This window comes from Eleutherodactylus coqui, chromosome 6, assembly GCF_035609145.1.
Source record: "Eleutherodactylus coqui strain aEleCoq1 chromosome 6, aEleCoq1.hap1, whole genome shotgun sequence".
Classification (NCBI taxonomy): domain Eukaryota; kingdom Metazoa; phylum Chordata; class Amphibia; order Anura; family Eleutherodactylidae; genus Eleutherodactylus; species Eleutherodactylus coqui.
The window spans coordinates 181,390,473-181,405,208 of record NC_089842.1 but is presented as its reverse complement, the minus strand read 5'-3'; the positions used below and the strand labels follow the sequence as shown (position 1 = coordinate 181,405,208).

At 41.7% G+C, this 14,736-nt stretch overlaps 1 protein-coding gene across 8 annotated transcripts in view; it reads left to right on the top strand.

Moving 5' to 3' along the window:
* The window catches only part of SIPA1L1 (signal induced proliferation associated 1 like 1), a 255,828-nt gene that overhangs the window by 179,758 nt on the left and 61,334 nt on the right, over positions 1-14,736 (top strand). For all 8 annotated transcript variants that reach the window (XM_066608379.1, XM_066608380.1, XM_066608381.1 and 5 more), the window contains 2 exons: positions 5,283-5,457; positions 12,644-12,747. In XM_066608379.1, the coding sequence (XP_066464476.1) occupies positions 5,283-5,457; positions 12,644-12,747 (279 nt within the window). The remainder of the gene's footprint in view (positions 1-5,282; positions 5,458-12,643; positions 12,748-14,736) is intronic.

Here is a 14,736-nt window from a genome sequence, read left to right as displayed (position 1 = left end):
CAGACCACCTGCTGTTCTGCCACGGGGCTTACAGCTGAGACAATGTAATCAGCGGTTATCAGCGCTCCCCAGGCAGAACACAGCATGCGATCCTGCTTATCAGCTATTCTGCTGAATAATCGATTTATCGTTTGGCAGAAAAGTGAAAGATGGGCACATTTACACACAATGATTATTACTCGAAAGATGGCTTTTGAGCTAATTTTGAGCGATAATTCGTTGTCTAAATGGGCCTTTAGTCTGTGTATATATTTATATGTGTAGGCCACTGTTTTGCTTATCTCCAGTCAAATGAACAATGAGTACAAGATATAAATTTTTCTGTATTAGAAAATGACTAAAAAGGAGACTACTTTGAAAACGGGGGCTTTCTGTCCATCCATCTGCTGTGAAAACTGAACTGCATGGATCAGATAGGAGGTATAACTGTCAAAAAAGGCAGTAGCACATGGACATTTCAGGTGATCTAATAATGTATGGACTTTAGAAGTAGCAGAACGCAGTATATATGTTGTTAAAGCAATGACTGATTCTTCCAACTTTGTCTATAACCATCAGTTAAGCATTCAAGAGGCATCATTTTGCTTCCTTTTTTTGTTCCAAATCCAGTTTGTTTTGCACAGTGTTTTGTGTGCAGTTATTAAGGGTGGCTTCACTTGGGATAATTGTCAGATGAATAAGGGCTCACGTTCACGGGCGGGTCTGATTCCGCATGTGGGAGCCTACAGTGGAATCTGACCTTGCCTGCAGCTGAGCACCCTGCTTACCCATCCAGGTCGTCTTTTTTCTGCTGCGGATGTAAACGCCTGCTTTCCACGGAATCCGCGGTCTGTCCGCAATTGAATTGTGGATGGGCCGCAGATCGTACTGTTTCTATTTACTAGAATGGAAGCCGTCCGTGCGAGATGGGTACTGAAATGGAGCATGCTGCAATTTTTTTTTTTTGGACCAAAGGGTCCACAAATCAAATCCGCATGCTTTATCTCACTTGCAGACGCCCATGTATTCCTATTGGCGGCTTGATTTGTGTTGTTTTGCGCAGGTGCAGATTTCGCAAATCTGATCCGCCCATGGACATTGGGCCTAAGTGTCCGACGGCCATCGATAGCCGTTCACTGAATGGAGCCCGATTATCTCTTCCAGTTGCCCATCTCCGTTCACTCTGAACAGGAAGTTGCTCAGAGATTAGAACTCGCTCTGTACCCTGTTTACATTGGACAACTGTAGCTGAAAGTTGCTCAAACTTTTTGACAGATGGTTGCCCCATGTAAAACAACTCTTGTTTAAAGGATCGTTTACGCCTTTTAGGAAGCTGACATTAGGATGTCCTAATCTGTAAACTTCAGGAATCAGGTGTAATATCTTGGGAAACCACAGGCAAAAGGAAGCCTTACTCAGAGCCCAAAGAAATGTCAGCAGTCTGTGTGATGCATAGATGTGACAGGCGCTCTTTGTAGGCTTTCACAATCCATGAGGACCCGAAGCAGAAGAGAATCCCCACCACCTTTCCCAACAGATACCTCAATCAACTCTGAATTTAACAGACTATCTGAAAATGGGTTTTCTAAAATACACTGAAGGCCTACAGACTTCATACATGATCAAAGTGTCATGTAATGGCTCAATAGTTTGCTTATATGCAACTCTAAAAGCAGTGGCACAGATTTGCTAATACAGCCTAATAGACAGTGCAAACGTAGACTAGAACGTCTTAAAATCCTGCTGATGTATCACAGCTGCTCATGTTTAAGAAGTCTGGTGCATCTTTAAACTGTCTAGTCTGTTTAGACAACCTATTAGTTTTACGGCATTTTTTGCACACAGTCGCTTTTAGACAATTTCCCTACTAGTAAAGCCATGTCCCTTTTTGTACGCAGCTGAAGAAAATGTCTAAAAGTATTTAAAACATGTGCCAATTGCGCCACAAAAAACCCTGACCTTTTCAGTAGTAAATTTGCCTAGTGTGTGCAAGTCCCCTACCAACGGCCTCAATACTTATAACTCCTATGCATTGCATGCTTAATAGATCTACTAATATCCGCTATGCAACTGGCCCGAAACTGGAATTTTTGTGTCTGTCATATTTCAGTCACATCATGAATTTACAGTTGCTGCATTTGTCTTGCATGCCACGGAAACCTGGCGCCAGACTCCTGAATGTTGAGTTAGGATGTAAATAACTCTTCGTGAAGTGTAAACATTTTGTGTTATAAAAAAAGTGTCTCCTAAGACTTTGTCCGCCTGCTTCACTGTCTTTTTGGCTTTTGCTTACACGGCAAAACTTCATATATTTTGAAAGTTTCTGAAGTGTTTTAGAGGGCAAACAAATGTAAAGGCAGTGCTCAGGTTCAGTATGATAGATACGATTAATATATTTGTGTGTTCCAGCAATATAAAATCTGTATGTCTAGTCACTATTTGGCCAAAAGTATTGGGGCACTGCCCCCCCCCCCCCCCCCCCACACACACACACTTATGAGCTTATTGGACATCCAATTTCAAGACCATAAGCATTAAAGGGGTTTTCCAGGAGCTTAATATTGATGACTTATCGTTTGGATAGGTCATCAATATAAAGTTGGTGGAGGTCTGGCTCTGGGACCTCCGCCAATCAGCTGTTTGAAAGAGCCATGGTGTGATCCTGACCCCACTACATGACTATGAAGTTACATTCAGTAACAAGGCTTTTCTAGAACGAAGTCCCATTCGAGTGAGTGGGACTGAGCTGCAATACCAGGCAGAGCTGCTACACAATATACAGCATATACCTGGTAATCAGTGAAGAGGCCAAAGCACTATTATCCCTCTTAACAGGTGACATTGGGGGGTAATGGGCTGAACTGGATGGACATTACGGTGGCCCTTAGAGATATGGCAAAACATTAAGATACTTTAAGACATTAAGTATTGACAATAGCATTAGTCCTACAAAAATTCCTCCAAATATATGAAAATAGTCAAAACTATGACACACATACTTGTCAGTCAGTGCTTAAGGACCGGACAGCAGACGTCTTGGTAATCTGTGTTGGAACAGCCTTGCGAGTTGCTTCCATGACTTGAAGCAACAGTTGTTTTTCTTCTTCGCCATTAGTAAAAATTCATAGTCTTTGAGCCCAACCTTGTCGTAGACGTAAGAACCTGAAACTCTGCCCCAAATAAAGGTTTGTTAAAAGGAAAAAAGAGTGTCTTGCTTTGCAGTAGAAAGTTGAGTTTTATGGACATAATCTATGTTACTATGATCAAAATACTGGAACAGAAAGGGACTTCCCTGAGTTGTTGCCATAAAGTGGGAGATATACAACTGTCTAAACATTAGCATTAACGTTCGTCTCCACTAGAAATGCTGAAAATCAGCCCCGTACCAATATCCCTCCTCCACCAAGTCTTCCAGTAGGCATTCCACTAAGCAGCACTCTCCGGACATCTGCCAAACCCAGAATGGTCCACCAGGCTGCCAGTGATTGTAGTATTTAAATGATGATGAAGCTTTCTGTGTTTTGTGTCATTTTCATTTTGCATGTGCCTGAAGTTGATGATAATGGTGTGTTCCACTGTTTTATTCCCACTACTATTACGTTAATATGGTAATATGTGACTTTGAAGAACATGTACTTGACTGCGAGATGTAAATCTGGCTGTATAAATAAGAACTTCAACAAATCCTGACTTTACCATGCTATGGCTGCCAAGGACTCTTATAAATAGAGAAGGTTTTGTGTGCAGGCCAATCTAGAAGGTTAGAGTGGAAAATGAGACTGGGCGCTCTCCTAGTTTCTATGTGCAGGCTTTCTTCTTCCACATTTGGACTCTGCAGCAAATACGGCCCATAGTATTTAATGGCAAAACGCCATTTCATCTTTACGAGCAGAAATCAATTGCAATTTTCCTCTTGTGGAAAATAAAGCGTAGCATGCTGCAATTTTTTGCAGGTTACGCATGGCCGGCTTACATTCATGTCAATGGAAGCAAGCCGTCCAGCGCACTTCCGCAGTGAGCCCTGCAGAAGTATTGCGGGATCCACGTCACGCCGGCGGCTACAGCGCATGTGCAGAGCCGCCGGACATGTACACAGGGGTCAACAGCCGAGCACCTGGACGAACTGCGCTGCTGGTATCCCACATGTGGGGTCCATCCCGCCCGTGTGCGGGAGGCCCGAGTCTAGCACTGTGGTGTGACACATTTCTATTTATGCACTAACCACTAAGTAGGTAGCATTCGGGAGAATCCCATTCACTTAGTAGCTTTTCAAAAACTTTTGCTTATGTAACGGTCAATGTGACAACTAGTAAATGTGCAAATCACCTTATTTACTTAAAACAACATTTTGTGCTGAAAAACACCAAGTACTTCCACTGCCTGGTGTCAAGTGATGGCCATCAGGAAGAGGAAAAGGAAAATGATTCATGTTAGCTATACAAGTCTATTTAGAGGGGAAGGTAGAGGATGAAATAGAGAAGTATAGACTTATGGATGTTCTGTTAGAGTTAATGGTGAGTTGTTTACTGTCTTACGGCTACTGAAATTACATCAACACTGCTCACTGCTTCTCTAGTATCCTCCCAGGTGCAGTTTTTTTTTTTTTTGAGGTGTTCTAGAGTGCAGGACCTGCATTTTTTTTCTGTGTGCAGTGTATAGAACAACATAATAGGAGACTCCTCTCACCAGCTCAGGGACAGCTAAAAGTTAGATATACAGTCTGTAGAGGAGGAAAGTTGGTGAAAATCCCATATACAAGTCATATAGACCAGATCTGTTGTCATTCCTCTTGTACACACAACAGCTTATTTTGAAAAGTTAGTTGCGCTTTAAGGCTTAGTTTACACGGGATGGATTTCCAGTGGGTTTTGGAGTGGCTTTGCCACCTGCATTTCCGCTGCGGCCATTTCTTTCCATAGAGAGGAGAGAGGCCGCTTCGGGGAAAAAAAAGAATTGATATGCTGTGTTTTTAATTTCCATGCCACATGGCCGTTTCCACACGGTTTGGCCACAGCGTGTTGATGAGTTTTTTGCAAAATCTTGTCCGCTTTGCTGGCTAATCCTGGGATCCACACGGAAATTCCGCAGCAAATCCGTCCCAGTGTAAGGATTTCCAAATTAAGTACAAAGCATATTCAAAATTACACAGGGGATTGAAGAAAATTCATCTGAAGTTAACATATCTTTGTATGTAGATGGTCCGTAGGGGAAAAAAATTCACTTTCACAAAGTAGTTGTGGGATATTTTTGTCAGCAGATATGATAAGGAAACATTGTAAACTAACAGTTTTCTCTCATTACAGCTAAGTTACCAGCTGAAAGTTGGCATCATGTACTGTAAAGCGGGTCAGAGCACAGAAGAAGAAATGTACAATAATGAGTCGGCTGGGCCAGCCTTCGAAGAATTCCTTCAGTTCTTGGGAGAAAGAGTCCGACTTAAAGGATTTGAGAAGTACAGAGCTCAGCTAGATACTAAAAGTAAGTATTCTCGACTAGATCCCGTTCAACCAGAACAGTACGGTACTGTATTTAGTATCTCCCATAAGGCTGGATTCATACAGCGTTAAAGATTTACGTTGAGTTTTCCATCCTCGAGCTATTGTGTCCTCCAAAAACGATGGAAAAAAATGGAAACCAGGTCAAATGGAGACCAAAGTTGACACATTTTTGGTCCGTTTGCCTCATTAAAGTTATTGATTTCGTTTGAATTCTACTTTTGGGTATTTAGAGAGAGAACTTGGTATAGAGCTTTAACGCCTAAATGACTGCTAATCTCTTGTATTGTGCCCATTTTTGTTGCTTTATTTAAAACTAGTGAAATATAAATTCATTCCAGCTCTCGGTATCTCTCAATGTTCATATCTTTCATATTGTTCTCTATAATCATTGTTCTACCTTATTAGCACTTTTTTCTCTAAATTTTGTCTGTATATAGGTAATTGTGTTATACCCGGAAAAGTTAATACAATTATATATTTTTCAATTCTTTTTATGACCAATTTACATCATTTAAAGAGACTTTCCCTGTTTTAGCTAATCAGTTATGATTATAGAGCCAAAGTTTAGTAATTGTGTTGTTTCTACAGAGACAATGGCATTTTTCTGTTTTGATGAGATGGCCATTTTGACATATGTGACTACAGAAAATGAAGCCACATTGGGTTTTACTTTTCAGTTAGCTCCTCCTTTTACATGTTCTGCAACGGTCACATGTTGCTATGGCACGTTATTGCTGCAGCATGTAGACCTATTTTGGCAGGACAACTATAGGACCACGAGCGCTGTAGTGTTAAGTGTGCAAATTTGCTATTTTGAGCCTAAGGCCTCATGCCCACGGCCATGTCGGACTCCACCAGTGGAATATCGCAGCGGAGTCCAACACGATGCCCCTCAAAGACCCCCAATCACCTCTCCGGATCCGCTGTATGAGTACTATCTGATGCGCCAGTGTGCATGTGCAGTACAGTTTATGACATGCCGGCAGTGGGCGATGACAGGTTGGTCGATGACGCGTAATCGCACGATACCGCCGCTGTGCTCACAGCAAAAGTATCGCGTGATGGATGGCTTCCATTGACTACAATGTAAGCTGGCCACACGTTTCACCTTGGCAGTTGGAGCATGCCATGGTTTCTTTCACGCTGCGGAATTCTGCGGTGGAATTCCGCAGCGTGAACATTGAGCTATTAGGTTATATAGAACCTAATAGCTGCGTGATAGCGCCACAAATTTCCGCTGCGTGGAATGCGGCAGAAATCAGTCCGTCTGTGAGCATTAGCTCTAAAGCACTTGCCAGAAGTTTTTCTATAACCAGAAAACCACCTTTTAAATACTATGTAGTTTTTGGGCTCATATGAGTAATATTTAACAAACGATTTGTTTTTATGTGGCGTTAACCTGGTAAAGCACAGCACAGAGTTGGCCAACATTAGCATCAATCCAGAGAAAAGAATTCAATGATTGACGCATGACCAAGTATATGATTATAAGATTTGGTATAACATTTAAGAAGTAGGGTAAGAGGTTCCTTATCGTATAAGGAAATCGGACAAAAATGTGCTTGAAGTGAGGTGTGGGTAGTGGTTTCCATTGAAGAGACCCAGCGGGTGAAGAGACAATTAATGATCTCAATAGATTTTCAGTCAATGATCCATGGGAAAAAAATACGCAGATTACTTCATGCCAGTTAAACCAGAGATACTCCCCCATAGGGAAGTTAAAAGCGTTGTGCTATGATAAAAAGTTATCTCCTAACCACAAGACCTCCACCGATGTCAAGAATGGGGCTCCAGCACATCCTGAAATTAGGACAGTGCCACTGCTCTTCAATGGGACTTACTGGAGATAGCTAAGCGCTTGAATTTGTTGTCCAGCAGTCCCACAAAAATGAATGGAGACGTTTTAAATGGAAAGAAGTGTAGATTTTCCCTTAAAGCTCTCCTCTTTTTAACCCCTTCTTTTTCCACATTCTCAATTAAACTCATTACACTTAAATGTACTTGTCAAGTAGTCTCTAATTGTTTTACCACACAAGTATGTAGCTCCACCTGACTCATTAGCAACAGAAAATAAAGCCCACCCATCTGTCTCCTAGCTCTAGACCACCATCCAAAAGAAATGTGTGATTCATTGTTCCAGAAAGTATTCCCTGGCATGCAGCTCTGTCTATTCAGCGCATTGGAAACTTGAAATGATTGCAGGGCTGGTTTTTGCAGCAAGCGTTTTAGACATGGTTCAGCTCACATTTGGAACAGTTCAGTATTGAGCAACCATGTTTTCATTTGCCTTTCCTGGCAACAAAACGCAGCAGCTGTAAAATCTAGACACATTGTGAAGAAGTACATACATAGTTGTTTGTTTGAAACAAAGCAAGCTTGACTGTATTCACCGCCGAAACAAGCTTATTCCATCCTTGCTTTGTGTATACATGCTAGTATTTGGTTAATGGAACATCTATACACTGGAATCAGACATTATCACAGACAGAACCCTCCATTCTGTTCATTCATTTGAATCAATGTAAAAATCCAGGATTTTTCGGAAGACCCGTCTATAATAAACTAGAACGTATTTAGATTGCATGCGTGTAAATCTGTTCTATCGCTTTATACTGTCTGATTTGGAGCAGATTTCCGAACCAAACATCTGCAGTGATGTGCAATATACTCTGAGCGAATGGAGCAGAAAAAGAAATTGCAAACGGCAGAAAACAAAAATCTCTATTTTCGGGCAAGTAGACTCTAAGCTCGTCCTTTTGAACAATTACATGCTGCGATCGATAGTGAACACTGCCTCAAATGGATGTAAACCAAAGCAATGGATGTCCTTTGTCCTCCAATAAACAATTGTGATAGCAGTTTGTTAAATTTGGCAACTTGGAGTCCCGATTGAATACGTGTATCAGTAAGCAGATGCTACCTCTGCTGAAACGTACTGCGCGTTTGCGTGTTCATGAATGTCCATGACCAGTAAACTAGAGCTTAGTAGAGAAGGCAAACTCTTTTAAAAAAATCATGTTTGCATAGGTACTACCCAGAAACTAGTGCATGCGCAGTGTGTTTCCTTGGAGGTAGCACGGTCTGCTGTTTGTGCTAGATCATGTTCACCTCCATCTCCACTTATTTTCATCACTGTGGTAGCATGTTGTCAGAGCAGAAGACTTTTGCTTAAGCACTTAGTGACGAAGCCTGTTTGCGCCTTAGTGACTGAGCCAAATTTTGGAAATCTGACGTGTCACGCTAACATAGAATAACTCCGTAAAGGTGTTGTATATCCAAGTGAATCTGGCATTGTTTTTTTCAACACATATTGTACTTCATTTAAGTGGAAAAAATAGACCGATTAGAATGTGTATATATATTAAAAGTGCCAAAATTGGGATCATTTTGAAAAAAATCATCATTTTTTCACATTCTCAATTGCAATATCTCAAATATGTGCAAACATACTGTACACATTTTTAATATATATTTCCATCTGTGTACTTTATTCTGGAAGCACATTGGAAAAACTTTAGCCTTTTTATAACCATTTAGGAGACGTACAAATTTTACATTGATTATCAAGCCAAGATTGCGAAGGCTCATAGGTGTCTGAATGATAGATACCCCAACAAATAACACAATTTAAAAAACTACACCCCTTAATGTATTCATTGAGGGGTGTCATGAGTATTTTGGCCTCACAGGGTTTTTTTTCAGAAGTTAATGCAATTTAAAGGAGAAAAAATAGTTTCAGATTTCTGCAAGTATGTCATTTTTAAAGGCAGTTTTTTTCTCTAGTGCACATGAAAATGAGGATTTACACCCCAAAATGGATACTTCTGTTTGTTCTGTGTTCAGAAACATACCCATTGTGGCCCTAATATGTCTTTTTGCACAACGGGGCCCAAAATGAAAGGAGCAGCCGTTGGCTTTCAGAACAGAAATTTTGTTTGAAGGTGTTTCAGGCCCTATAACACATTTGTAGAGCCCTTGAGCAGCCAAAACAATGGAGGACCCCCACAAATGACCCCATTTTGAAAACTAGACCCTTAACGAATTCATCTAGGGGTGTGCTGCGTAGTTTGACCCCACTGTTTTTGAATGAATCCAAGCAAAGCAGAAGGAACAAATTACGATTTTCATTTTTTTGGCAATTGTCAATTAAAAACTGTTTTGGTTTTTTTTTTGTTCAGCACACATATGAATGAAGACTTGCACCCCAAAATGGAAACCCATGTTTATGCTGTATTCAGAAACATACCCATTGTAACTCCAATAGGACACATGGCTCGGCCTATAATGGAGGGAACACCCATTGGATTTCTGGGCACAACTGAATATATTCCAGGTCCCCTATGATAGCTCCATGTTGTCAGCTACCTTCTGGAACCGACAGCATAGAGCTGTCACGTCCACAGCCCACGTGGCTTTAATCCTCAGATGGATACATGTTTTTACGTCCCTGATAATTAAAGCCCACTTGCGGACATCCCAATTGCTTTTTTACGTCTTGCCTAAGGGGCTAACAAGGTATAGCTCATAGTGCTGCGGAGCCTGCAACAGAAAAGGAATTGGCGGTTAAAAAAATGCTTCTGCCGTCTCCTCTGGGTCCTCAGCTGTCACTGACAGCAGAGGACCTCACCTGCTCCTGCTGTATTGCAGGAGCTTTAAATCCTGCGCCATATTTTTGCTATTGGTCGGGATTAAAGCCCAGGACCAAGTGCTGTAAACTTGCGTTGCTTGGTCCTTAATGGGTTAATATAATGCATCTGCCAGTTCTTCAAAACCTTTGTGTAGCATTAGTGAATTTTAAAAGGTCTATCACAGAATAGATTGCCTGTTTGTATAGAATTGTGGAAAACATGGGAGAAAACAAGAGAGGAAGACAATGTAGGCTGTACAGAAACTATGTAACAATCAACCCAAGGACAGTTCCTTCGGTCCATATATCTGGATGACTCATGACATGATTGTTGATACACTGCCCAAATTCTTCTTTGTATAATAGAAGCGAACAGTCATTAAATCTTTTATTACTACAAGGCAGTCAGCCTAATGGAGCCAGGTCAAGGCCTAACTATCCAGATGTAGTATGTGATTGAGAGAATTATCTGCGGATACTGCTTCACCTCCTCTGATGGATCTTCTTTTAACCCCTTGAGAATGGTGGTTATTTTAGTCCCTATTGACAACTCATTTTTCAGTGTCATTTTTTTCCCATCAGCATGGCCGTTTGAGGACTTCATTTTTTTTGCAGACAAATTATATTTTTATTATAACTTTATTTTGACTTTTAACTTTTTTTAAAACATTTTTTCTTTCATTATAACCTTCCTGGTTCTGTCCTGAACTTCAAAACCCAATGGGGGCAATTTATCAAAGTTCGTATAGTAGTTTTCACTAGTAAAAAAAAAAGCTTTTTTTTTTTTTTGCGCAAGTGTGCGGTTTTGCTCAAAACTTGGTGGCCTTTTTTCTTCCTACTGCACTTTTCCAAATTGGAATGAAAAGGGGGAGTGATTTCAATGGTGTGAGGTTTTAAGACCGAATTTCATAATTGCAACTTTTTAAAGTCTTATCTTAGTGACTTAAAAAGTTACTACACATCTCTAGACTTATTTTAAGGGGTTTTCCCATTTCAGCTTTTCATGGCTGAGATGGGAAAAAGTCAACTCCATTGTCAAGCTCTCTGCAACTCTTTCTTCTCTATAGACTTCTATGATTCTCATGTAGCCTGATCCCTCAATGAGCTGGCCCTTCTTGAAACGAATTTTAGCATTATTTCAGAGTGAATGATCACTTTAAGTAGAAGTAGAAAAAGGAAAAAAAACAAACACTTTTTTTTCCTAATAAGATATAATACGACACTTCTTTTTTGTTCGTAGTTTTGATTAATGCAAAGTTTGTTGAAAGTATATTGCCTGTTGAGTGTAGATAAGCTTCCTTTGCAAACTTATTTTGGGTGGTACAAGGTTGACTCAGCCTTCCAACCTTCCTGAGTTCGGTAAAATGAGTACCCAACTTGCTGGGGGTTAAAAGGTGACTGGGGAAGGCAATGGCAAAGCACCCTGCAAAAACAGTCTGCCAAGAAAATGTCATGATGTGACGTCCTCCTAGGAGTCGGTCATGACTCTGTGCCTGCATCGGGGGACTTTAAAGGGGTTGTCTCGCGAAAGCAAGTGGGGTTATACACTTCTGTATGGCCATATTAATGCACTTTGTAATATACATCGTGCATTAAATATGAGCCATACAGAAGTTATTCACTTAACTTCCCTGCGCTGGCGTCCCCGTCTCCATGGCTCCGTCTAACTTCAGCGTCTAATCTCCCGATTAGACGCGCTTGCGCAGAAGGGTCTTCTGCCTTCGGCTCGGTTCGGCAGCAGCGGCGTTCTGGCTCCGCCCCTTCTACGCGTCATAGCGTAGCTCCGCCCCGTCACGTGTGCCGATTCCAGCCAATCAGGAGGCTGGAATCGGCACACGTGATGGGGCAGAGCTACGCGATGATGCGTGAAGGGGGCGGAGCCAGAACGCCGCTGCTGCCGGGCAGACCCAAAGGCAGAAGGCCCTTCTGCGCAAGCGCGTCTAATCGGGCGATTAGACGCTGAAGTTAGACGGAGCCATGGAGACGGGGACGCCAGCGCATGGAAGGTAAGTGAATAACTTCTGTATGGCTCATATTTAATGCACGATGTATATTACAAAGTGCATTAATATGGCCATACAGAAGTGTATAACCCCACTTGCTTTCGCGAGACAACCCCTTTAAGTTTCTCTTGTAAAGGTAAAGTGCTATATTTTAGAGGCCCTCCCTATCTGCCATCTCAAGAGTAGAAGCTCTTCTTTTCCTATGCTGTTGGCTACATTGCAGCTATAATCTGGCTAGAGCACATCTGACTATAACAGCGGCTCACTGTACATGTAAAATAGCAGCAGGCTCCTTTAGAGGAACAATGTAACCAACTTGGTTTTATTCAGTTCAACAAAACTTCCAAATTTTTATTTTTTTTGGAAAGGTTGTTAAAAATTCTTTCTCTGTTCCTGATGGCTACAAATACCATACTAGGGTGCGGAATGTCTAAAATCCCCTGTCACTATTGCTAATATGTTAAAATGCTTTCTGCAGATGTTGTTTTCTGTAACTTTCTTTAACTAATAAATATTAACCCTTTATTTTTTACCAGCTGATTCAACAGGTACCCACTCCCTTTACACAAACTACAAGGATTACGAGATAATGTTTCACGTCTCTACCATGTTGCCATACACGCCGAACAACAAACAGCAGGTAAACGAGTTTTGTGTTGCTTAATAGATTTAGAAATGATATTGGAATATTGATGAGTGAGATTCATGCAGTAAGAGGACCTGTCATCATGTGTTAGTATGTACTTGTGTTTTCCATAATTTAGCAATTTTGGATTGGATTGTTCCTGTTACGGAACATCCATACAGAACAGAAAAAAATGTGTTGCGGATTTCACATCAAGATCCGCACGTTCTAAAAGTGGATTTTATTGTAGATTTGCCACAGAGTTTAACATACTGCGAATTTCAGTTTGTATAGATCTTTTTCTGCAACTTGCAGATGAGATTTGTGAAGATCTCATCCACTTTTCTGCTTCTGAAATACGCTATTGATTTTCTGCTTGCAATTCTAGACGAAAAATCAGCAGCATTACTGCTATGTGTGGCCGTGGCCGTTTGCCTCCTGGATATGTATGAATAATGAGGTGCTATTATAAGCGCTCATAGTATATTCCGTCATATTTGATGGGAAAAATACACGGCATGCATCACAATAAAAGCTCATTCAGGTCCTTTATGGGTATAAAATAATTGCATCAAGTAGGGGACATACATTATATTCCTACATACGTTTGTGGTCACAGACAGACTTATCAATTTTGAGAAAAGAGAACTTCAATCCATTATGCAAATGACGTTGCAAGTCCCCCAAGGGTGATGCAAGTGCTCCAGGTCTCATAGGTAAACCCTACCCAATACTACTCACTTGGTCTTAATTGAGGTTTCCACTGTTCTGCAATGTCACTGTCTTTGACATTGAAGTCTAGCTGTAGCATTTGCACTGTTTCCTGCTCTCCCTCCAATCTTCTAGCTTGGCACTTGAATGCTCTTTTCCCATTGGCACCTGCCTTCCTCTTCTACAAAACCCACCCTCAGGTCCTTTTTGTTTCTCTCTGCCTTAGCACATTGCTATTTGCCACTGGGACTGGTAGTGCACCTGCCGACCTCCTGATCCCTGTTCCAGGGTATCATCGGCATCTCAGTTCCGCATCCACACCAGCCCAGGATCTAGAAAGCACTGCCTGGTGATGAACTCCACTCCTCCTTTGCTCCTTCTGCAGCACCCATAGCCACAGGCACATTTAAAGGCACAGTGAATCACTATGTTCGACTCCAGGACCGATTCACCCAGACAGGGCCCAACAGAAGCCACATAGTTTGCTTGCTCTTGCCGCAGTAAGAAATTTCCATGCGAATAGTTGGAGCCATTATTCCCCAGTTGTCTCCCACTTACCCGGGCGGCCAGCAAACCAGCCATATCCAACCTCTCCCGAGTCAGAAAGGGCTCACTCCTTCTTTCAGGTGTATCTGACTCTACCGAAGCATCCACCACCATCATAGACAGGTTGGGCCACTCAACCATCACCACGTTTTTCTGGTTATCGTGATTTTGCCCCACACGACCTTCCACGCAGCTCAGCAGTCATGGCAGAAGCAGCGAAGATCCTCCTGACATGGCTGAAGATCACCTTCCGGCACTCTTGATGGTTCAAATACCAGGGGTGGGCAGTTGGATAGCTGACTTCTTGAGCAGAAGAACAGTCGAGAAGAGCAAATGGGAGTAGCACCCCGTTGTATTTCAGAGATAGGGTTATCCAGACGTTGATCTTGTCGCATCCAGATTCAACCACAAACTTTCCATCTTTGTGTTCAGATTTCAGGACCCTCGGGTGGCTCTCATGCATGTGTTCAGAAAACGCAGTGTTCGAAACAGCAACATTTTACAGATTTCAAACGCATGTCACAGCATTTGAGTGTTAAGCAGACACCATCATTGTGATGTGTGATGAGGTGCGTTAAAAAGCGCTAAAATGCATGAAAATAGGTCAGACAGCTTTTGAAAATCGCAACATTAGAAACGCCGCGTTTGAGCTCTGGTCTGCGAAGCCCAATTGAAATCAATGAGAGCGTTGAACGTGGTTAGCACGGCAAATGAAACACTGTGCCATTCGTGTAAATAAGCGGGCTT